At 32.8% G+C, this 25,456-nt stretch overlaps 1 protein-coding gene across 28 annotated transcripts in view; it reads right to left on the reverse strand.

Annotated features, from left to right (window-relative positions):
• The window catches only part of LOC123671378 (phosphatidylinositol 4-phosphate 5-kinase type-1 alpha), a 101,072-nt gene that overhangs the window by 5,344 nt on the left and 70,272 nt on the right, over positions 1-25,456 (reverse strand). For 2 of the 28 annotated variants that reach the window (XM_045605173.1, XM_045605192.1), the window contains 11 exons: positions 24,525-24,754; positions 21,771-21,903; positions 21,624-21,711; positions 18,916-18,978; positions 17,069-17,140; positions 16,865-16,930; positions 15,229-15,453; positions 12,467-12,665; positions 10,201-10,400; positions 5,510-5,616; positions 156-1,546 (listed from right to left, as the gene is read on the reverse strand). In XM_045605173.1, the coding sequence (XP_045461129.1) occupies positions 1,493-1,546; positions 5,510-5,616; positions 10,201-10,400; positions 12,467-12,665; positions 15,229-15,453; positions 16,865-16,930; positions 17,069-17,140; positions 18,916-18,978; positions 21,624-21,711; positions 21,771-21,903; positions 24,525-24,754 (1,437 nt within the window). In that variant the 3' untranslated portion in view covers positions 156-1,492. Of the gene's footprint in view, positions 1-155; positions 2,082-5,509; positions 5,696-10,200; positions 10,401-12,466; positions 12,666-15,228; positions 15,454-16,864; positions 16,931-17,068; positions 17,141-18,915; positions 18,979-20,714; positions 20,748-21,623; positions 21,712-21,770; positions 21,904-24,524; positions 24,755-25,456 lie in introns of those variants that run through there. The other 26 variants (XM_045605177.1, XM_045605176.1, XM_045605174.1 and 23 more) reach the window with 26 other exon arrangements.

Below are 25,456 nucleotides of genomic sequence, written 5' to 3' on the forward strand. Positions count from 1 at the left end.
CAAAACCAGTTAAATCTAGGGTAACAAGCGTCGACATGCAGTAACACATTTTGAAAACTTACCTGATATCCTTTTCTGATAATTAATAAACTCGATATTTTTTCTTGAATCACTCAAAAGGCAAAAATGGGAAATATGCGAATAAAGAGATGAAATCATGTTGAAATATTTATATTGTAGAAGCGAAACTCCACTAAGCATTTCAGAAACAATAAGATTTTTGTCAGATCACAAGAACGATAACAATTCATATAAAAAATTCGTTTTATCCCAACACTAGTGAACAATCTTCATCTATAACTGCTGCAACAGGTGTCGCTAATTATTTGATCACATTTACAGATATACAAATTATTCAAACCTGAGCCAGAATTCATGGTATTCATAGGAACCAGATTCATAATATGTTACAAGAACCATAAATTTTCAGCCAGATTTTTCTGTTACATTTAGATTATTTACTACCATTTCAATGATTGCTTTGTATGTCATCATATAAAAATTCGATCGATTAACTTTGGATGAAAGTATAGTGCGACAGTTATTTTAAAACAGCAACAATAATTTATTACAATATAATAAGTACAAAATGATATGCGAGGTGAACAAAAATGTTCGAATACATAATAAAAAGGAATTTCTTTCATTTTCAAAGAAAGTTTTCGTCAATAAATTCGAATTCAATCAAACACAGAAATTTTATGAATTATGAATAACCGGAAAATGCTTCAAATTGTGTTTTGTTTCCGTTTTAAAAATGAAAATAACAAAATATTACATCAATATTTTAAGATTGAATTGAGGAAAAAGTAATGTGAATAGTAGATATATACATTTGAATTGATCTGAATCTGATTTCTATGAAGATCATTCAATTATTCACTAAAACAGAGAATATAGCTTCACCACGATAAAAATCACTTTTGAAAAACTGGTAAGTACAGAATATACAATGCTTCAAAATGTACACTGGTTATTTTTAACATTCACTATTCAAGCCTTTTATATCCAAAACAAAATGAAGATCAGGTAGATTACTCTGATAAACACATATAATACTGACGAGAATTATATAAATAGAATTAGACTTTAATAAATATTTAGACTAGACACATTAGTCTTTCTAAAATTGTAGATATAAAAATGAATATAAAACTAAGAAGTAAATATTGAAACCTGCTAAAATCATAAAATGAATAAAATGGCCCATATCTCCATATTTCTAATCGGATAGTTACATAAGTATTTATTGCAAAACATTATTGCAACTGGAATGTTTTGAAATGAACATATTTCAGATTCAAGATAATGTGATATTCCAGACAATTTCTCATAATGGCAATATTGCTCAATTCGATCATTGGTGAGAACTTATTTATTCTACTGAACATACTACACTCAAATAAAACAACAAAAAAATCCTTGTTTTGACTTTTTCTTTATATTTGAATAGTCAAAACAAATACGAACTGATGTGGGTTTATTTTGGCTTTCATTTGAAATGCCAATCTCTCCATTTAGTAACGAAAAGTGTTTTTCGAATACTCTAGAATATGAAAAATCAACGTTGAATTCATTTGAAATTGTTCAACAAGCATAGCATCAACTCAAGTTAGAAAAAATAAAAACCAAACTGTTAAGAGCCGCGATAGAGGGAAACAAAGAAGACTCAATGTAAGGAAACAATTGAGTATGTAAAATGAATGAATAAATGAGTTCACGAAAGGAAAAGTATAAATAATATTTGACATATTTTTGGATATTTCTTTCTGAATTCATTGAAACATCATAAATTTTTGTTATAACTGAGAATCAAGAACACATTTTATTTTGATTTTTTCTTTATATTTCCATAATCTGAGGTTCTTCTCGATTTCCCTTTTCTTTACTCGCCAGCATTTCAATAAAAAAAACTTTATATCACAAAAAACAGATCTCTATCATGTAGGTATCTCGAGAAGTGATGATGCATGGTCTTTCACAAGAAAGCACAAACAACAATGATGATAAGCAGCATCAGTGTGCTATTACACTCTGTGTTCTCACTCGTAATCGTCATCCACACGAGTCTTCAGTTGTTCCTGATGAAATCCAGAAGATGTGAGCATGATAAATTTCAAAATTTACGTCGGTGTACACAGGAAAAATTATTGGCATGAAAATGAAACGGTAAGCAGAATCGAATAAAACACAAACTGTTAGACTGAATAATACATTCTATGGCTATCAATATCACAACAATTATATGGAATGATGATATAAAATTTTCATCAATTATCAATTTCGAGGTGACATATTAAAACACTTTTGAAGTTAATTGAACACTATTCTCAATACATAAGAATACGAAATTGGATTTGAAAAACGAGTTTATCGTCATGAAAAACAAATTGAATCAAACCTTCTGTTACTAATGTTAAATTCAGCACGTTTTTGAGAGCAAACTCGAAAAGTGTTATGCTATAGTGCTTTCAAGGGGAAGATCAGAACATAAATGAAAGTTCTCAACACATTAGTATCATATTGAAAAGTAGTGAACTGAAAATTTTTCTTTGTTTTCTTTTATCTGATCATTTAAAAAAATTTCAAAAGAAAATTTTATTAATTTTTTTTTTGAGGCTCAATCTACACTTGCTCCTCATTGTGGAAATATAATCGAATATTACTTTTCGTTCCCATTGTTGTGATATCGGAAACAATAATCAATAAGATAATTAATTCATCGGTAAACGAGCAATCCTCAGAAAAACTATTTACTAATCGGCTGAAAAATAGTTAAAATAACATGCTGCAAACTAATAGAAAATCAAAATTAATTTGGATTGGGATAAAATGAACTTTCAACATGAATAAAAATGAAATAAGTTACAGAAAACTTTTAATTTCGTTCAAGGACAATTATCACAATTACAATGGTTTTATTGCACTTTTATCGATTAAAAATATTCATTAGGAGTAAACATAATGGTGTTAGAAAAGCTTGGTGTTGAGGATTGCGAGGTGAAATCAGTAAAAGGAGTTACTACAAGCAACGGTGTTTGTTAAGCATCAAAGCTGCTGTGTACACAGACGAGATAATAATTTCAGTGATTTTCTATTAGAATATACCCAAAAAAATAATTTGGTGTTGTAATAACCACTGACTTACATTTGGTAAGCAGTATGATTTGAAATAATGGAAGGTAACTGAAATCAATAGTTTTCGGTACATCTAGCCACTAGAGTTGAAACAAAACATTTAAAAAAATTTGAAGGCATGAAAGCTCAGCTATAAAGTACTTAATTGGTGAGTACTTAGGCTGACTCAAACGGTCTACTAGTTGTATGTAGTAAATAACTAGAAAAATTTTCATGCAGAAATATTGAGGATTATCAAATTTTGCCCAAAACACAGAAATCCACGAAAAATAGTATTTCAATATAATGTTAAGGTTCGATATGAAATATACCAATTCCAGTATTTCATTATAATGTAATGGTTCGATATGAAATATACCAATTGGTGATTTCATAAAAGAATACGACGAATAAGTTTCACTTATGGAACATGAGTCCTTTATATGGATAATTTTTATTTTCATATGGGAAAATTGTTTCATTGTGAAAGATCGAATTATTTGATGGAAACAACTGTGTACCGATCGGTAGCCTGTTCCTCAACTCTCTTGTACATTACAAATAATATGGCGGCTTGCATACCTTCAGCATTAAAGGCTAAGCGACACCGAATACTGTGATTCTAGAGCAAAGGTGGCCTCTAAACGTAACAATTTTTTTGAATAACATTGATGAATATTTCATCCAAAAATTTTCACCATTTTATCACAGAGAAATTACTCAAATGATATATATTTACATATACAAAAAGTTTATCATAAATAGAAGGTAAAACTGAAAAAAGAATTGTTAAAGTCTGCTATAGATAAATTAATTATGAATCGAATATGAAGACGAAATAAATAAAATATTTATTTTGAATTATTTGTTACAATTTTAAGATTTGGGCCAAAACAGATTTTCTGATGGATAAAAAACTAGCCTTTTACTGTTTGACAAAAAATATATTAGATTCGGATTGATATTTTGTATGGTATGAAGGCATATGAAAATTACCATAACAAAATTATTTTTGGAATTATTGATGCGGTTGATTGAGTAACTTCTGCAAAATTTTTATTTATCAAGTTACGTTGGTCCAAGCATCATTAGGGCCAATTGCACCATTCAAAAATTAAACGCTGTTTAGGTAATCAATGTTTAGTACTAATCGATGATTATAATTTCTAACAATTGCAATAATAATCGATGTTTAGCTAAACAGGAGATATGTTTGGCAACATTTCAAAATATTGACGGTGATCATAGAAAAATCAGGACTATCAATTTTCTAGTATAATGTTCTTTGTTCTTATCGTGACAAAGTTAACATAAATTACAAATTATTATTATAAATTGTCATTGAATGATAAGTCACGATCTGAATCTGAATCCATATTTCAATTCTGAAATTCCTCACAAAACACAGAAACATATAATGTGACACCATCAAGTTATGTCCATAAAGAAATAATATTCAGGTTATGTAATAAGTCATATGTTTCGACGTTTTGAGTTGCTCAGAACCATAGACCTAATGTCAAATTGATATTAGGTCTATGCGCAGAACCCTGTTTGAAACTAATCGGGAAAATAAACGTCCAAATTTTCCTGTTTAGTGTAATCGGTGATTAGGCCACATAAAACGTCATTTGACAGATGGTGCAAGAGAAATCTGAAAGTAATCAATGTTTCAATTTTTAATCAACGATTAGGCAAATGGTGCAACTGGCCCTTAATCACAGAATGTATAACATCAATTATTGACTCCTTATTCAATGGAAACTTTCAAGCCTACATATTCTTGATTGATTTCATTCAGAATAGGTGACTATTATCTGTCAAATTTGTGATACAGAAAACTGTCTGCCAACCCACATTTTTTAATGCGAAAATGAGTAAACGGTATTTATGGAATATCCTATTAATTTCAATAAAAAAAGCATCGAATTAGAGAAAATAATGTATAATACTTGTACAGAATGCTCATTCCTCCTGCAAAACGCCTTTTGCACTTGTGTTGGAAATAAAAATGCATCCATTTGAAATCCAAATTTTCAATTCCCCTATATCGAGATCATTATAATATTAACGTCAAAACGTTCCTTTTAAAGAAAATGGATTAATTTTTTACTGTATGTATATCGAGGAAACCAAAATAATAATAAATAAAAAAACTTGGGATGAATCTAAATGACACAACTCATCTGTTAATATTCAAAGAAACTGAAATATTACTAGAAAAACTGAAAGGAAACATTGAAGGTGAATTTTTGTACGAAAGAAAGAGAATAAATTCATAAAGCGACGTTTAGAGGCCCCTAAAAGACAATGACAGAAACCCAAGGGCACACTTTAATCCACATTTTCTATCGATTTAGCGAAAATAAAAGAAGTTTCATTTGCGACTCACCATTTCTGAGGTGAGGCAGGTGATGGCGTGTTCTACCGTCTTCTTGTGATGCGAGACAGACATCGAAGGGCTGTTGGAGCTCTGTCGCAGCGGCGTGGTGGGACACCCTGTGGCACATCCATTTCACCCTTATAATTATTTTATTCATTTTTCCACCGCCTGAGATGACTCAAGAGCGACGTGGATCTGATTAGAGAACGGGGGATATTGACTCAAGTGTCCAGGAAACAGTCATTAAAATAACAACCTGTACTCTTGATCAGATGATCTCGAGGAATGAGAAATTTCTTTTTTGTTTCTCGAGGCACACTACTCTGTATATTTCATCTTAGGTCTTGTCTAACTTTCATTGATGAGACTACTTTTGAAAGTAACTAGCAATTTGTATATGAATGCAGTGCAGAGAAATTTGAGAAGAATCGCTATACAAATGGCAGACTACTATTTTTACACTGAATTTTTTATAATAGCCAATGAATATATTATTGGAAATGATCAGAGGAAAATTGAGATTTGAATATAGTGGAGACTCAAAATGAATTGTTCCTCTAGATAGGTTTATTATTTTTGTGAAACAAAAAATACCGACTAATTCAACAGTTTGGATGAGTTTTCTTATAATTGAGATAATAATCGATAAAAAGTAAGCGACTTGGCACATCTGAACAGAGAAGTATTTCATTGTTTTTCTGAATTGGACAAATCGAATGTTCTTCATTTCTAATTATGAAAAGCTAAATTAATTAGGCATCTCTGCCATCTTATTCTAGAAATTTTCAAAACTCTAGACAAAATTGAAAAAATTCTTTGATATATTTCGAAGTGTTATAAATTTCATTGATTTATAATCATTTGAATATAGTTGATATGAACTAAGAGAATACTGGTACTGTAATAAATGAGCAATAGGACAGCGCACAAGAAATAGGAAAGGCTAGGACGGTATTCAACAAAATGAGTTACATCTTCAAGAACCATAACTTATTCCTGTATACGCAGGTAAAACACCAAAGATGTCTTTTCCGTATTACTGTAGGGTGTACAATCTTGGACATTTTCAGAAGCCACCACGAAAAAACTGGAAGCTTTCGAAATGTGGCTATACAGGAGAATGCTCAGGATACCGTGTATAGTTCACGTAACGGATAAAGAAGTGCTAGGAAGAATAAGACCTGAAAATCTTTTATACAGTCAGGAGAACAAAGATCGATAATCTGGTGCATATTATGAGAAATTAAAAGAGATAATCCATACTCCAGAATATAATTCAAGGGAAAGTAGTAGGTAAGAGAGGTTCCAGAAGAAGAAGAATATCATGGTTGTGGAACCTGAGAACCTGGTTTGGGAAAAGCTCAGAAAAATGATTTCGGGCTGCTACCAACAAAATTATAATTGCCAACAATTGAATCGGGTAAGTACATGAAGAAGAATATTTAATATTCGCTAGAAATGTTATATCTTTATGAATTTCTGCTGAAGTATCAGGAAGAATTAAACTGTGTCTACAATTCGTACCTCTTGTTTATGTGGTGCAATATCCGTGTATAAATTTAAATTCGTATCCTTGAAGTTATTTCAATAGAAATATAATAAGTAGGGTGCCTCCTGTTATAAATTTAATAGTTAATAACAATTCGTGATTACACATATTCCTCTTCAAAAATATTTGACATCATATTTCTCTTTGTCACAGATAAATGAAAATATGGAAAATCTTATTGTTTAAAACAATGAATCTGATTAGCCTTATTGATTATTACAAAAAAATAGCGATTCAACCTCGATCATGGTACTCTAATATTTCAACATGAAAAAATTTGATAGATAGAAACAGAATAGTGCAAAAGTTGGAATGGAATAATCAATAATCTAACCTAATAGAAAAGGGACAATCGTGCTATAGGAATATTCTGTACTGCAACTCAAATTATATCTTCCTGATGAGAAAAATGGTAAAAAAATTCTACAAAACCTAATATACTCGTAAATATTTGACCTAAGAAGTAGGCTAACTAGAAGCGATCTAAATCAGTATCATGAAATATAGGTTGAATATTATATTACATGCAATAATGAAAAACTTAACAAATTTTTTCTATTTCAGTATCGTAATCAGTTCATTACAGTTCTAAAAACAGTGGTGTAATGTGTAATGAACTCATTACAGCATTGTCTTCAGTTATTGTTTTGTGGTATCTACCCAGACTTCCAATCCTATCAAAATTCAACACAAGTCATTTGTCAAAGTAATATAATTTGAATTATTGGAATGATTTGCGACATTATTCGCAATTTTTCTTAATTCTTCTGATGATAAATCGATAAATTCACGAATTTAATGCGTTATTATAAATTATTTAAAAATTCGAAACGTACGATTCAATTTCAAATTCCGTAATCTGTCAATTTTCGCAACAGTCACAACAACTGCCAAGATACAATACAAATGTCACTAGGATGTTCAATCTGAATTTTTCATTGAATTTCGACAATATTTTATAAAACTTGACTGAAATAGAGAAAATATCGTCTAATACTCGTTGCAGAAGGCAATTCCAACACTCATGCGTGCGAGAACTCGCTCCTTCGTCGCTCGTTTTCGAATTTCGCATTCGTGTTGTAATAGGAGCCCATTCTGCAACTTGTTTTAGAATATACTATTATACTATCATTCATTAATTTCTCTGTCAGCGCAAAATATTTCGACACATGAAAAAAACTTATTTGCACGAAAAAAAAAATTAATCAACGCTTAAATATTGGACCCCATTTTCTCTACTTCTACTGTGGATGTTTCGTATTAGGACTTGCTAGATACCTTGATACCTAGGAACAATATCTCGATGCGCATCTTCGTCATAACGACAAATGCCATTGCTGGCTAGGGCAGGTATTTCTTTTGTTTTTCTGATAGCATTTCTTGAATAAAAACTTAACCAAAGCTATTACTCTAATACAAAATTAATCTGATACTTAACCAAACCAAACGACCCATAATCTTTAGGCTTACGGACAATATATTCAATTACATCTAACAGAATACCCATAGAGCCTCTCATTATTATTCAGGTGGAGACTTTGTTGTCATGTAAATAATAATACGACTGGAAAATGAAGCTATTATTATTATATTCATCAATTATATTCAAATGTTAAGAATGTTTTCACCCTCTTCTAGTTTGATAATTGTATGTCGCTAACTGAATATGAAAAACTCATATATTTAAATAAAATTAATGGCTTGGTTGATAGTTTGGTAAAAGGGAAGTAACGGAATAGATAGGGTATCTCATGAAATGTTCCTAAAGAAAGGGATTTTAGTGGTGCTGCTACCACTGCTTAGCAGTGTTAACAATCATCAAATAATAAAATAGGTCATACGTGACGAAAACGCATACATCAAAGATCTTTAAAATAATCCTCACATTTGTTTCTCTAGCAGATAAAGGTAATACTACAGTCATTCCGAATACAAGCGATTAAATCGACAGAATGACATCAATACTTAACTTCCCTGAATACCAACTAATGTCACCGACCTATTTTATAAGTGACTTTGGGTCACCTACTAATGGACTTGCCAAATTTTTGCTTCTAGCCTCCAATCACTAATGATATTTTTTTTTTCTATTATAAAGAAATCTTTTCACTTTTTCGAACCTACGTGTTTTTTGAGAGATAATGCTAGCCATATGGCCAAATGGCATCAATACCCCTCAACAGTTACTTGCCCATATCAACATTATTCATCCGAACATCAATTTCACTAAGATATTTGAGAATAATAATGATACCTCTACTGCGTTTCGACGTTCGCAACACTGTTTTTCACTTTCCACTACCATAAATGTATGGAATGATATTTTTCAATGAAAAATTACTTGAGAATTTATTTTTGTTATATTTATTTAAGGAGTTATTAGTATAAATTACATTAGCATTAACTATAATTCAAGTATTTTCCTTAAGAGTGATTACCACCACGTGGTTTTTCGAGTTTCAGTCACACTTTGGTACCCATTCATTTCCCCTCTGGTGCTCCTGTGATGACCAAACTTTGTACGATGTACGAAGTCGTACATTCACTTCATATTTTTCGAAGCAAATAAGTAGCACTTTACGATGACTGTCACGAAATTATAATTTTACCTCTTTTGTAATGATTTTTGATGTTTTTTTTTTCACGAATATTTTAAGAATATATGTATATGTGCTTTGTACAAAGTACATATAAATTTTTTTGCGAAAAACGAAAAGTTAACAAATTTTTGTTTTCATTCGCAAATTAAAAACATTTACTTTCTTCCATGTAGATTATTGTTCAAGCAAATTATGTGAAAATCTCATGAAAATCAGTGAATTGTAAGAAGAAATATCTCAAATTTCGTTTTGAACTGAGCAACCAAGAGGTAGTGTTCCCACTTAAGTTATTGGGAATCTATCGTTTTTTTTTAAACTGCACGGGGAAGAGTCACGAAATAGGCACAAAAACGGCATAATGTAATGAGCTTCGTTCTCTTTGGAAAAAATTGTACTCAGCTGACAAGAAGAGAAGTGAAGAGAGGAGGGAGTTAACAAGAAAATCTCGAAAAAATTAATTTACTAGAATTGACATATTTTCGAGTATATTATCGTAGGGGTATTGTTGCAGTACAAAATAACTCCTTTCATGCAAAAAACATCCTACTCACCCATGTCCCCGCTACTGGAAGATTCTGTGAATGAAGGAGTACCTTCTGTCCACGTTGGTGTTGATCCCTCTACGGAAGCAGGAGGGGTCCACGTTAGACCTCTAGAATGACTCGAATGTCCTGCTCCGCTAGAACTGCCCGACTCCACACTTAGAGATGATTTGGTTTCGGCACGAGACTCTAGTTTTATGTCATTAATGCTAAGGAAGAAAAAATAAATTTTCAATAAACAAGAATAAAACCTGATTATATTGTTGTCAATGATATATTCAATACGAAACCATTCATATAAGCTGAGCATTTGATCTTTATCAACACCTTTGAAATCCTCGTTTCTTGAGATCAGAAAATACTTTAATATTAAGATCTTTCATATTTATCGAAAAGAGTGACTTAATATTTCAGTAACAACGTATCCGACCGATTTAAGATTTTGATTAGTGCAAATTTTAATTTTTATAGCGTACTCCGAATCATAACAGGCCAATTGAAAAGTCCCCGGTCTACCATAGTAAAACACATTTTTTTTGACAAAATTTTGTTATTCAACATATTTGTCTTCGAGGGCGATACAGCGATTATAGCGATCTTCCAACTTTTCGATACCATTTTCGTAGTACGATTTGTCTTTCGCTTCAAAATAGGCCTCAGTTTCGGCGATGACTTCTTCATTTGAGCTAAATTTCTTTCCAGCGAGCCTTCTTTTAAGGTCTGAGAACAGGAAAAAGTCGCTGGGGGCTAGATCTGGCGAAAACGGTGGATGCAGAAGCAATTCGAAGCCCAATTCATGCAATTTTACCATTGTTTCCATTGATTTGTGACACGGCGCAATGTCTTGATGAAACAGTACTTTCATCAAATGGGGCCGTTTTTTAACGATTTCATCCTCTAAACGATCCAATAACGCTATATAATAATCGCTGTTGATGGTCTGGCTCTTTTGGGGGTAATCAATGAATATTATACCTTGCGCCTCCCATAATACTGATGCCATAACCTTGCCAGCTGACTGTTGTGTTTTTCTTGCTTTGGATTCGGTTCATCGTGTGCAGTCTACTCAGCTGACTGTCGATTGGACTCCGGAGTGAAATGATAGAGCCATGTTTCATCCATTGTCACATATCGACGCGAAGATTCAGGTTAATTGCACTCAAACTGCATCAAACACTGCTCATAATCATTAACACGTTGTAGCTTTTGATCGATTGATGTACACATTCATATGATATCTTCACAATGTCTGATATCTCGATCAACGCTACTATACGATCATTCGAAATTATTTTGTGAACTTTTTTAATTTTTTCGTCGGTGACAGTCTCTTTTGGACTTCTACTGCGTTCGCCGTGTTCGGTGCTCATTTCATCACGTTTTAACTTAGCATACCAATCAATGATGGTTGATTTTCCTGGTGCAGACCCCGAAAACTTTTCAGCAAGCCAAGATTTTGCTTCAACTGTATTCTTTCCCTTCAAAAAGCAATACTTTATAAGCACAGGAAATTCTTTTTTTTTCTATCTTTTTTCAAATAACAGAAGTAGCTACAACCACAACGCAATATCTCACAAACTAATGGCCAGACTGTGTTAAATTTTGACATGTATCGTTTGAAGGTTGGTACTAACTAAGATGTCTAAAAACCAGGTGTATGGACTGATTAGCTTTTGTTTTGCCAATTTTGAGAATATTAGTTAAGCTTCGTTATGTCAACTGTAGGTAGCGCTATCAACAAATTGAGATTCTTGTTATTTATTATTTATGAGTTTTGTGCCATTATGTACCTATATATTTATATCTTTCATTATAGTTATGATCTATGGAAGCAATTCTTGTAATTGAAATACCAATAAACTCTCTATATTTCAAATATTTGAATTCATTCCAGTAAACGTTTCGTGTTTTGTTTCACGTCTTTGCACGATCATATTCGGTTACACAACGCTTTTGATTGGTCAGTATTGGGTTTTAATTAATGTATCCAATCAAAATCAACGGAAAAAGTTCGAAATGACAAGTATGACATTGCGGCGCCGCCACGAACTAAAACTAATATTTTCAATTTGGCCGAATGTCATTTCATTCAAAAATTGACGAGTGCATTCACCATGTTTTTAGACATCTTAGTACTAACTAAAAATCATATGGATTTAATACTTGCACCACCATCTGTGCATTAGACCGAGGACTTTTCAATTAGCCTAATTTTACTTCTAATGCCAATGTGGAGAATGATTTCCTCAAAATTGATAAATTCTTGTGACCTCACCTTACTGCATCCTCTCTATAAGTCCGGACGGATGCATGATAATGACTCTGGTGAATGGAATGCGAGCCGTGACTACCATGATGGTGATGGTATCTCCTGGCCGGAGTCGCCCCCGTAGACTCGTGAGGTTCGGAAGCTCGTTGTTCCAGGACCTCGTCGAAGGTTGGGGGTGGCGTGCTGCAGCAGCTTTGCGCTATACCTGTATGGACATGCGGCACTACAAATCTAGCGATTATCTGCTCGACAAGGTGAATTGGCCAAACTAAACTCAACAAAACTCTATGTGATGGGGGATATATTAGATACAGACCAACGCAGAGTTAGGCAATCAAAAGCATACACGCTATCCAAAATAAAAACTCCTTCGCATTATTCAAATTACCAACAGCGAATCGAGCTTCATTGAATGAGTGAATATGAAAATATTCATGAATGAAGTTTTCAAATTTCTTAGTATTATTAGGTATTATCTACTTCCGGTACCAGATGTATGATTATTTTGTGATTTTATAAAATAAAAAAAAACATTGATTAGGAATTGGGAACTCTTAAGTGCTCAATGCTTCATGCACCAATTGCGCCCTTGAAGACGGGATTTACTTCGACTTCAGAATTGTCGGTTAGTTTTTCCTCTTGAAATGAACATTCTGGTGGTGAATTTTTATAACCTGATGACACGATCATCATGAAATTGTAATTGTACATCTACACGATAAATATCAACCAGTTCAGATCTGTTGTCACTGAAATATTTTTTTCATATTCTGGGATCATTCTGATAAAGGCGATAAATAAGACATTTGGAGAAGAGCTTCGAAATCGTAGTATTTTATATTCTCAACTTGGTTGATCCTGTTCTCAAGAAACTATTGGGAAATTTTTCCAAAATTCGCCTAGAATTTTTTCATTAGATTCTGGAAGCGCGATCAACATGAGATTCTCAACAATACTAAGAAATTATTAATTTAAATAACAATGGGAAATTTCGAGCGATATTCGGACTGCCGAATAAAAATAAATTTGACCATGTATTCATCATCAGTGAGTGAAACTTATCATTTAAGACAATACGCACAAGTACCCTCACTTAAACGAAATAATATAGCGCGCTGTTCAAAAAAAGGGTGTTCAACAAGTCATCAAAATTGTCGATCATTGAGGTCATGTCCGAAGGAGTTTTCACTGCATAAAACATGGTTTGTACCTCAATATCTCAAATCACCAAGAATTAAAACTAAACATTTTCCGAATATAGACAACGCGCAATTCTAAAAAAGACAATAGTATCGTTCAAATGAATCTTTTCAAATATCTTTTTCGGAAAAAGTTCACATTCACCTAATCTATTCAAAAGACAGTTTTAGTGAGAAATAAATTAAATAATGTACACAACCAATAAAAATATCTACAAAAGAGAACAAGCAAAGCTTTTCATATCCCCTGAAAATCGGCCATAAGGAGGACCTGTTAGGGAAAAAATAAGATGAAAGTCTATTTTTCAACTACAAACTTGATGAGGAAAAAAAGGAAAAAAAAAGGATAATAGCAAGAGAAAGCACCGCTGTAAAGCTGTAATAGTAAGAGTGTTACAGTTCCTTAATTATCTGATACGGCCGATAATTATTGAATTAAGGTCTACCACACTCATGTTGTCTTCACCATTAATCAACATTATTTAGATATCGAAGTTATTATTTCAGAAACTTTCGAATAAATATTTACATTGCTAGAAACAGTTTCGAGCAGTTTCAAGTGATGGCCAATGCGTTGAGAAGCGCAGTTCTAAAATTATGATCATTTTTTTTAGGTCTTCAATGGATATATCGTTGTATATTGTTAGTTAGTTGTAAGTTAAGTCAAGGCTCACACCGTTCATAAAAAAATACCATAAGGACTCAAGTCAGGTTAGAATGAATGTTTCACATGCTTCCTGAAGAGCAATCAAATCAAATCACAGCCAGACGGTCATCGGTCCACTGCATCGTGGTTACTAACAAAGTTTCAAACTCTAGGACCCCCTTTTCAAATAAGACCAAGCCCAACCTAATACAACTATCTTAAACGCTCGGCTCCAAATACAAATCAGCAGAATTGGATGACGCATAGTGTATTTGTTATTTAAAATCTGATAGTGTATATTACATTCAGAATCAATCATAATATAAACTTGAAAAAGTCTAAATGATGAATTTGTTTGGTATCAAAAATATTGAAAATTGAAGTTAATCACTTTTTGTTATATAGAAACAATTTCTTGAGTAAAGATCGAATCAATCGAACAAAAATCAGGTTAACTACAGAAATGTAATCGGTGTAACTGAATAATTCAGTTTTTTATCTGGACAGGATTCAACTTCATTACACATAATCGTCCATTTCGTAATAAAGCCTACCGTCTATTTTGTGTAAGGATATATTCGAATCGTATATTACTGGCCTCTTAAGGTTGGTAGGGTAAATAGTTCTTTCCTCTTTGATATCTCCGTAATCTCTACCCAAAATTTCGTTACGAGCCTCGAAGAAATTTTCGAAAAATTTGCTCCTAACCGGGACACTCAATCTTCGATAACCCTCAAAATTTCTACCTGAAGACAAAATGAGTTCGGCTTTTAATTTTTGCACCTTGTAGTTGGTAGGTAATGTACAAACTTTTTTCGTGGGCGTGGAACTATAACTCTCGCTACTAAACAAACTAGCATCTTTGGTAGCGGCAACAGGCGCGCTGGCATGCCTCTCATGACCGAAGCAACGAGGTTGCAAACCTTTTGCAGAAATTCCGCCTCTTTTAGTTTTGGGGGTTCCTCTAGGGGGCACCGGAGGTGGCACTTTAGGTTTGTTCTCAGCAGTCGGTCGCCCGACTAGGATAGCAGGATATGACGATGCTGGAGGGGAGGTCAGTGGCGTGTGAGGGGTGGAGATTGTGATGGGAGGGTAGTGGCTGGGTGGGGATGTTTTCGAGGGTACCGAGGAGTCCATAGGGCTGGCTACTGGGTTCCATGTGGAACAAGACAGATGCATCCGCAAGCAGATGAGGAGGCATGAAAAAGATCCACACTTATATGAGATACCATTTATATACTGTTAGGGTTAGTTACTGGATCCAGTAGAATCATAGTTAATGCAGAATAATTTACTTTCCTATTCTTGTGTTATTCTTAATAGAAAAATTTCATTATCTGGGTGAACGATCGAATCAATTTTCGATTCAGTTATAATTCCTTCAAAAATTACAGGTTTTCATTACAATTTGGTTAGTTTGATTTGGATTCTCCTAACTATTCAACTCTACTGAATCACTTCCAAGCGTCATGCAATTAGTAGGACATAAATTGAAATAACCAATTATTACCAATTAGTAACTAAAGGATTGTTTATGATGAGTAAACTATAAATTCATCGACAATACTATAAAGGGTTAAGATTTTATATTTAGAAAAGAATATTTATGCACCTCAAAGCAAAGCGATACCCTTCCTTGACAATTAACAAAATATATAATTGGTGTCGATTTTCGAAAACTTCTTATTGACGATGGTATTGAAATAGATAATTTTCAGTATTACACATTTACACAATATGTGTATTGTGTAAATGTGTAATTTCGTCTCGTAATGTAAATTTATACCTTTAGATAAATCAATCTACATTGGAATATTTCTATAGACTAGATTCGAAACTTATCAATAGCTCCCTTCGAATTGCTCATAAAAAAATCTGTAATCCTATATCTGTCAGGGATATACTAGAGATGTCTTCAGGTTCTTGAAAAATTGGACAAAAATATGGACATTTGAAATATTTATAACTTCCCAACAGATTCAGCACCTTATTAGAAGCCAATCTTAGGTGTATTGGAACCGTTCGCATATTTATGGCGACTATATACGATACTAATATTGATTTAGGGGTGTTTTTAAGAATCTTCTCCATCTTGTTTAATTTTTAAGAAAATGTAATTCCTTTTTTCATTTCTAAGTCTTCTTTTTCAAAGCAGTCAACATCAAAATAATGAATTGAATCCTTGAACAAAGGAAAATTAAAATGAAGAATTTATTGTTACTATGAGATAGGAGTTTACAGGTATAATTGTTATGCATAAATATCAAACATAATGAACTTTTATTTCATTTTGAAATGCTGAATCTAAAATACCCCCCCCCTTTTTTTTTTCGTATTTATGGTTCGATCAAAATGCCCTGTGAGATGCAGATAGTCCTGTAGTAATTTGATTTTAGAGTGAAATTTTTATCCTGCCAATTGAGAAACATATAACCTCTTGATACCCGTAAACACACATTATGTTAATTGATAGGGAGTTAAGCCTCATATAAGATAAACCTTGCAAACCGACACATAACAAAAAAAATAATAATAATAATGAATCTATTGGCCACTCACCAGTCTTGTTTCCGTTTTGCTGACTAGAATTTCCCTGCGCCTGAGAGGATGCTGCATGACCCAACACCACATGGATTAACATTTCATTATATGACAAAATGGTATCAGAGAAAATGATGCGCACAGATCGACAAAAATGAAAAATGCATGACATGACGCTCGTAAGCAAAGATGAAGTTTGTAATAGGCAGCTGTTTTACTTACTGTTGATGTCGTCCTCATGAGAACGTAGGGGTCTCGAGAGTGATTTTCTCTTAGATGGGGAATGCTTAAGAGCTGAAAAACGATTTCGTCATGAAAAGATCAAAGCTTGAAGAAAAATATAGAGTGGGAAAAAATAAATAAATAAATAAGTCGGGAGATTTGGGAATCTAAGGTGAATATCATTTAAACTAACAATAAAAGGCTCATTTTCACGTAACTATCAACATAGTACCATCATGATAGTGCGACAGCACTAACAAGCAGTTCAAATAGTGATTACTATCACGATAGCAGTTCCGTCATAGTACTATCTCATTGAAAATGAGCCTTTATGGATTTTGTTATTGAAATCTGATTTATTTGAAGTGAAATTCACATAATATGACTCGAAAATTAGAATAATAATAATTATTAGACATATTTATCCAGTTTAGTCAATTTTGAAAAATACTTGATGATTTATTTGCTACATTATCTTTCGTAAGATATTTTTGCAGCTATTGATTCTGAGTTTCAAGAGATTAGCAATCAAAAAAGCTCCCCTTCACAGATTAAAAAATGATTTTCAATATAAATTGAATAACTTTACATGACTTTAAATGACAAGTTCATTTCTCTGTAAAAAATGAACAAGTGCATTTAAAGTCATGAACCTAAAAACAAAATGTTTGAAAGGAACAGTTCTTAATAAAAATTAAAACCACGAAATTATTCCACAGGTGAGGGTTTAACAACAAACTTCCAATACATATAATTCCTGTATAATGACTATGTATACACATATCTGTGTCAAAGAAGAGAATGTTAAACAATTCTTATAATTCTTTATTGATTGCTAATCCAGCCTATAACGGAGTAGATAATTTAAAATACTTTGGTATTCGAAAAAACTTTCATAGCGAAGATTAAATAAATAATCCTGTAAAAAAGGGATATTACTTGGGATACAACTTAAAACATTCGATTAAATGTGGAGGCATCTAAAAGAGTATGTAGAAATAATAAATAAGAAATGAAAAAATTGTCTAGTAGCAAATTATAAAAAAACAATGATTCACAATTAGTAGGTTGAGTTGGGTAATCCAAACAGTGAACACGAAAAACAATGAACATCAAACAACAGAGAGACGTTACCTTTGTAAAAGATGGTTAGTGAATATATAACTGAGTAATTTTAGAATAATATATATTTTGAAGATAGCGTATGCAATAAAGAGTCGTTCTTCCAATACAAATATTCAACTGTCTAAACTTTAATTGCAGTGTAAATAATATCGAATCATCCAATTGCTCCTTACCTTCATTCAATAATTTTGATATGATGAAAACATGTATCAAGCCTGAGTAATACAAAATGATTTGACGATTGCTATTCAAAAGAACTATTTTTATTTTCCTATTCTTTCTGTATTTATTGTAATAACGCATCAAAAATTATAAGACTGTCATTTTATTAATTTTAACCCGCAGTTTTCATTTTCGTAGTTTATAATGAATTAATTTCTCGGTTTTTGAGTAAAGTTTCTGTTAATTCAAAATTCCAATTTCCAAAAACAAATTATAATAATTTCGGGAGATCTTATTTTATCTTCTACAAATGATCATTACTCGAGAAAAAAAACAAAATTTTAATTAATCTGAAGCTGAAGAGTTACCTTCATTCGAAAAATTTTCAAATACAGAGGAAAAGAAATGATGTGGTGTGTGTAAATTGAAAGCAGGAGCAAACAAAAGTTAAAAACTCGGCAACCTGTTAAAAACGCAACTAAATGCCATTAGCAGTCGGAATCAAAATATTCCAAACTAAAAAAAACTGACAAAAAACTGAGTTAAATTTTCTTCATTACCTATGTAGCTGGTTACCAGATTTCGAAACTTGCGGTGATTGCCTTTTATCTCGGGCAAGTCCACTACATGAAGCATTTTTGAAACACACACAAGTCAGAATCCAACAAAACTACTGGCAATTTCTACTTTTCACTGCAGCTTGCAGAAATGGTTAATGCTGGTAGTAGTAGCAGAGTGCAAACTGAGCATGGCGGTGCAGAACAATTGATAATCGAAAAATGGTTCAATAAAAACATGATGGATATAATTGAAAATTAATCATTGAACAAAAACTCAGTCCCCATATCGAAAGTTTATATGTATATAAATAGGTGCTATTCTAGAATGGTCATCGAAAACATAATAGTCTTATATTATTTTTTAGTTTTGGGTATATTCAAATGCATTTCCAATTGATTCTATCCAAACTATAATCGATTTAGACAGGAATTAAAATTACTAACCAACAACTCATATTACAATGCATCAATTCTCAGGTTATTTTCATTAGGTACCTACACGCAAATATTTGGAATAGAGAATCCTATATTTCAAAACAACCTATTATAAATCACTGGAACAATTTGGTTTTTAGCTCCTCTATTAATCATTTATCACATATTTCAACTGTTATTTATAGAAATCCGCTATTAGTAGTTAGGCATTATATACATCTAGCAAGAAGTTATGTACTGATAAACAGTATTAAATCAGAGAAATGCTCCTTTGTCCTTCACAGTAGTTTTCGGTCTCTAACACTATTATCGCTTGAGAAGTTTTAATTTACGAATGCATAAAGCATCATATCGTGTATTCAAATGAGCTGAAATTCCTACACAACCTCGAATTTCCCAACCTAAATATCCAAATCAAATTTCATCAAAATCTCACATGAATAACTGTGAAATATTGAGACTACTGACATAAACCCGCAAAAAAAGGGTGATGAAAAAAGAACTTGTTATGGTGATAATATTAGAATTAAGTATAGTCAGATAGGATTATTCAAAAATTCATAACTACGAAACTAATTGTGCCAAAATCAGGTGAACACATTTTTTTCGAGGATAAATATCTATAAATATTCCAAAATTTGATTTTCCTCTTTGACTTAAGAATTCATGTATCATAATATCGAACTGGGAGGACCAATGTGGTATAACAAAATAGTTCATGAGAAAAGCTCTAAACGGCGTACGCACCAATTTTTAATTTTTTCATTCAATTTTCGAATTGTATACATTCCAAAACGTAAACTGAAAAAATTTCACATTTTTTTCCTAAGGTTTACTATTGAAAATAATAAACCAAAAGACAAGAAAAACCTGGAAAACGTATGAACAAGACAAGAAAATGTCTAAATCTAATACGAGAAAATGTTTCAACAGAGAAAGGCCATTTGATTAGGTTCCTGGAATCTCAAGACGCCAGTGCCAATGGAACAAATTCATTATGATAATCGCAGTTCAACAGTTAAAACTGTTCATGGAAATAAAATATTTAAAATCAATTATGATCATTTATGATATGAATTATATTGCTGACTATGATATTTATTTCATCAATACATAAATCATTAAAATTCCTAAACATTTTGAGAAGCACCTACTCATTATGTTTAAAACAATTCTTGGACCTAAAACAGGTCATTTTAATTAGGACCATTTATATTATCTATTATATTCACGAGTTTGGAATTCATTTCAATATCTAAATCATTAAAATTCTCAAGCATGTTGAGACCAAGTAAGTTTTTATATAAAAAATTTTTGTTCAATAATTGGAAAGCAAAGAGCTATGCAACGTTTTTCAAAATTACCTTTTGATCTTCTAGCATTAACCACTACTGCACCTGAGTTGAGATAAATATATATTGGGACGGATAGACACAAACTACTTCAGATACAGAGTAGGAAGATACAATTATCCAAGATGCTAAGGAATAATCATTAAAAATAACGTTATATTTTAGCTGTAATTAGATCACATGAACTGATTCAACGATTGAACAAACAGCATAAAAAGTCGAATAGAATTGAGAATTCAATGAAAGGTCATCATGTGATTACTTCATTATACACTTGCCAGCAAGTTTAACCGGAGACACATTTTTTCTTGAATCCCATATTCTATTTTTTCTTTTTTACATTTATTTCGATCTTTGAAGGAAATAAATAATTTTATAGCCTCAATGTTGAGACTGCAAATTTGAAAAAACGATTTCATACTAGACAGACTGTAATGAAAATACGAGTATGTATCTTAGACTAAAATTTTGAAATGCCTGTCAAAAATTTTCATTAATGATATCGAGATTTTTAACCAATATTTTCATTCAAAGAAAAAGGCCAATGAATATTAAGGAAAAGATCCAGGCCGTTGAAGTAATTATAACACATCTCACACCATTTACACCACAAGGTGTGAGATTAGAATTTTACATTTCATTGACATTTGTTAATGGTCTCAATCTTACTTGATAAAATATTCACATGATAAATGTCCTATATTGCAATTCGCAATATCATTCGTGATCAAGATTCTGATAAATGGAATAAAATTTAATTAATATTTTGTTTCATACAATTCGAACGAAACTTCATTGAATTTTGATACTATTCGTTCTGAAATGTAATTATTTCAATATGATGACTATTCCTTAAAAATATAGGAGAAGGTAAGGAGTTTGACACATTAATATTTTTCGTTGGATATTTCCAATACTTACGTGAAGGAATCTTCTTGAAAACATTTTCGGCCATAAATTTAAGAAACCTACTCGCATAAAAACTAGGTCTATGTACTGATACTGTGTCCTACGAAGAAAAAATATTTTACAATAATGTTGATTAAAACGAGGTTATTTGCGACTCACTCCGTCGTGTATCATACTCTTCCACGTATGTTCCAACTTTTTCTTTAATCTGTAGCTCTGCAATATGTCTATGATTCCAACAAACAACAACAGTCTTTCACCTTTGCTGTTTCTTGCTGGTATTCCCCCAGGGCTGAAACAAAATGAATTTTGATGAAATATTCGAATGCAGGGAAAATGATTGTAACCTTCTTCTGCGTCAATATAAGCAAAACAGATGGTGACAACATCAGTATCATGAAAACTAAGAGCAATGACGGAATTAACAGTGGGCTGAGTAGGCTGGAGCCTAGATATTTCTTATTGAAATTTCAAAAAAATCGTCACCCAAGAAAAAGATATTGGAGCAAATATTGGTGGGCGGCATTTTTTACGGGAAATCAGAATTTATAGAAAAACGTATTGAATATATATTTTTCATTGAAATTGAAAAACAAACAAATAGATAATATCTATTTGTTTGTTTTTACACCTAGTGATGGGCGTGGGCGCATTCGAATAATGGTTTATTTGTCACCTTTTTTGGTCAATTTTTTTTACGTTGACCAGTTTTGATTCAAATATTGGATTATTTTCTTCGAAATGGATATGATATGTATGAAAAAAGCAAAATTATGCAGTATTAGATGTTGAATAAGTATTAGCATGAGTTGAAAGTTGGTATAGGAATAAAAGAATAGTAAATTTCTAATATAAATTTGCCTGCAACTTTTGAATTCAACAATTTATGTGGGACAAAATTATTTTAAAAACTTGCCAAATTCCTTCTTTATTTCGTAAATAATCTAGTTCTCTAGCATATAACCAGATCTCCCTAGTCAAAGAAGATATGGGCAGCCATCACGATTCCATTCTACGAGGACTGGACTTATGCTTCAGCTACAAAACCACTACCAGATAGAGTTCAAGTCATTCTGGAGTACAGCAAACCGTCAACCGCCAAAGACCTTCTAAGATTTTGGGTATGATAAACTTATATAGTCGTTTCATACCCAAAGCTGCACAGACATTGGCACCGCTCAACGATTTACTGGTTCCAATGCTGAAAGGGAAAACGAAAATCCAGACCCCAGAAGCTACTACAGTTTTTGCAGTAGAGAAGAAAATGTAAGCATCAGCAACATTGCTGGTGCACACAGAGGTTGGTGAACCTCTTGGCCTGGTGACTGACGCATCAGACACTGCAGTCGGAGCAACCATTCAGCAAAAGGAATTAGAATCACAATCGGCTAGCTCGATTGTGATTGGCGACATTGACTTCCATCACCCTTGTATTCGGGATCGAGAACAAATGTTTACTTTCCATTCCTTCTATCTATATTCTAAGGAAAAGACCAGAGCCGTATCTAGGTACTATTGCGCCTGTGGCAATATATTATTATTTTCGTTAGAGTTTTAAAATAATACACAATATTATATAGGGTATATATGAAGAGTTGCGAAAAAATTCAGGGAGCAATTCCTTGTCAAAAACAGGGTGAGTCTTTCATATAAACTTTTTTTTTGAGACTCCCCCTGCTTAATTACAGCCCCCTAAATAAGGCGCCCGAAAAGTAGTTTTTAATTTGTGAAATGTTTATAATTCTTTTTTTTTTTGTTACAATTATTTTATATTTGTACTAATAAAATATCGTTTTGATATGCGTCTATTGGAAAAAATTTGAGGTCGAAAATAATTGCAACCTCCACAACTCAGGCGTATTATCTGTTGATATTTTTTCTCGAAAACCCTGAATTTTAGCAAGAAATTACAAGAGACAGAAATATTAATGACTAGATTACACTAGTTTTGTTTCAGCAGATTTTGATTTGAATGGTGAAACTAATCCCCCAATGTGCGAAAACACTGTACGAGTTGCAGAATATTCTGCAACGATTTTGTCCTCTCCTAATTTATGTTACTCTTCAGAAATTTGCAAAAGCGCGCTGCGCGGTCTCGATTCGTCGTACGCGATTGGTGGCCGATGAGACGGGTAAGCATAGCCTACAAAACAATTTTCTGGAAGATTTTCAATAATTATTAGGACTCCAAGTAAAAAATATTTCAGATTTCGATCATTACTAGCTGATTTTGAGATTTAAAATTCAATTTATCGGCGAAAATTGTGTAGGGATTATCGAGCATCTTCATTGGGATTGGAATAATTATAGAGAAGAACTTCCTTTGGTATTGAGATATCGTAAAGAACATCGCTTGAGTTTAGGAACAACAAGAACCTCTCATAGATGGAATAGTAAATAGGTCAAACCAATCTTGTTCCTGAAATACCTCCTTGAAACTGACATAATACCTGTGCAATACTTGCCCTTATTATATCAACCTCGGTGAACGGGAATTGGAGTACTGTAGTTTGAGTTTCCAGCTAAGATCCGATATTTCAGAAGGCTGAATATCATCTGCTGAAGGAGCACCATCGCGAAAGCTTAATGAATGGGTGAAAACCGATTCATTTAAGTTAGGTTTTTTGATTTCAATTTCGTATATATTGAAAAAGGTTTGTAAATTTTCATTTTATCAAATTTGTAAAAACCTGAGTAGTTTTGCCAAATAAGTACAACCACCCCTAGAAATTTGTTTTAGAGCCTCATCTCGACAATTTTTGCCAAGTAGGCAATTGTAAAGTTAAAATTCTTTGTAAGACCTGACGTAGACAAGCAATGTTAGATTGAACCATCTCAGATTTCGTCGGCCTGTATGATAAGTCCATGATATTGAAAACATGTTTTTGAAAAACAAAGATTGTGGAAACTTACGGAACACCCTCATCTTCGTCTATAGGCTCGCTTTCGGCCTGAATGCTTTCCATGGCGGTGGAATGGGCGACCAGCCGTTGTCTGTTGATCGATTTGCTCCGGTTGAGAGCTGCCACCCCCATCCTGTCCTCCTTCTCTCTTGTTCTCTCGCCCTGAATGAAGGCGACGGAAGGGTCGGCGGGCGCTCCCTCGTCTGGCAAATCGTCCAAGTTTATCTGGGATCGCCTCTCCTGCAAAAAAATCAAAAAACCATTCAAGCTTCTGAAATTAAAATATGAAATGAAATTCTAAATATCAGTTCTGAAGTTTGAGTACAGTATTGCAGAGTCTATCAAGTTTGATGTAAATAAATAATGACCCTTCCAAAAGCACGAAATGATATGGTAGGTGGTAGGTTCAGTGAAAGTTATCAAACAGCGTTGTTATGTCATCAGTGTCATGTTTGGGACCATCCCCGGCTGAAAATTCGAGATATACAGGCATCGTGACGAAATGACATAGAGGAAGGACGAGCGCTCATAAGCACATGCAATTGAAATAATATTATATTGACCAATTTCTTATATCTAACTAGATGACACTTGTTGTTGGTCATATGATTCGTGGAACCAAGTTATTCTGTGGTTTTTGAAAATGGTGAATGCCAAAACATGTCAAACTTAGATGAATAAAATAAAGGTTCCACATTTTGGAAGAGTTTGAAGACTCTGTGTGATTGTTCGGTTCTGAGAAGAACCGTTTTCCAAACTTGTTCTGTCTGGACTTGTACGAACCCTGTCCAGGTTGATAGCATCTCGACAGTCGACACCATCAAATTGTAAAGGAGTCAGAATTCGGACGGTAAACTGCGCACATCATCTGCGCAACCCGAAAATTCGACTAGTGCGCATACCGGATGTAAAGTGTACTTATGTTAAGCTTGATGCATTCAG

This window comes from Harmonia axyridis, chromosome 1 (genome assembly GCF_914767665.1).
Source record: "Harmonia axyridis chromosome 1, icHarAxyr1.1, whole genome shotgun sequence".
Lineage (NCBI taxonomy): Eukaryota > Metazoa > Arthropoda > Insecta > Coleoptera > Coccinellidae > Harmonia > Harmonia axyridis.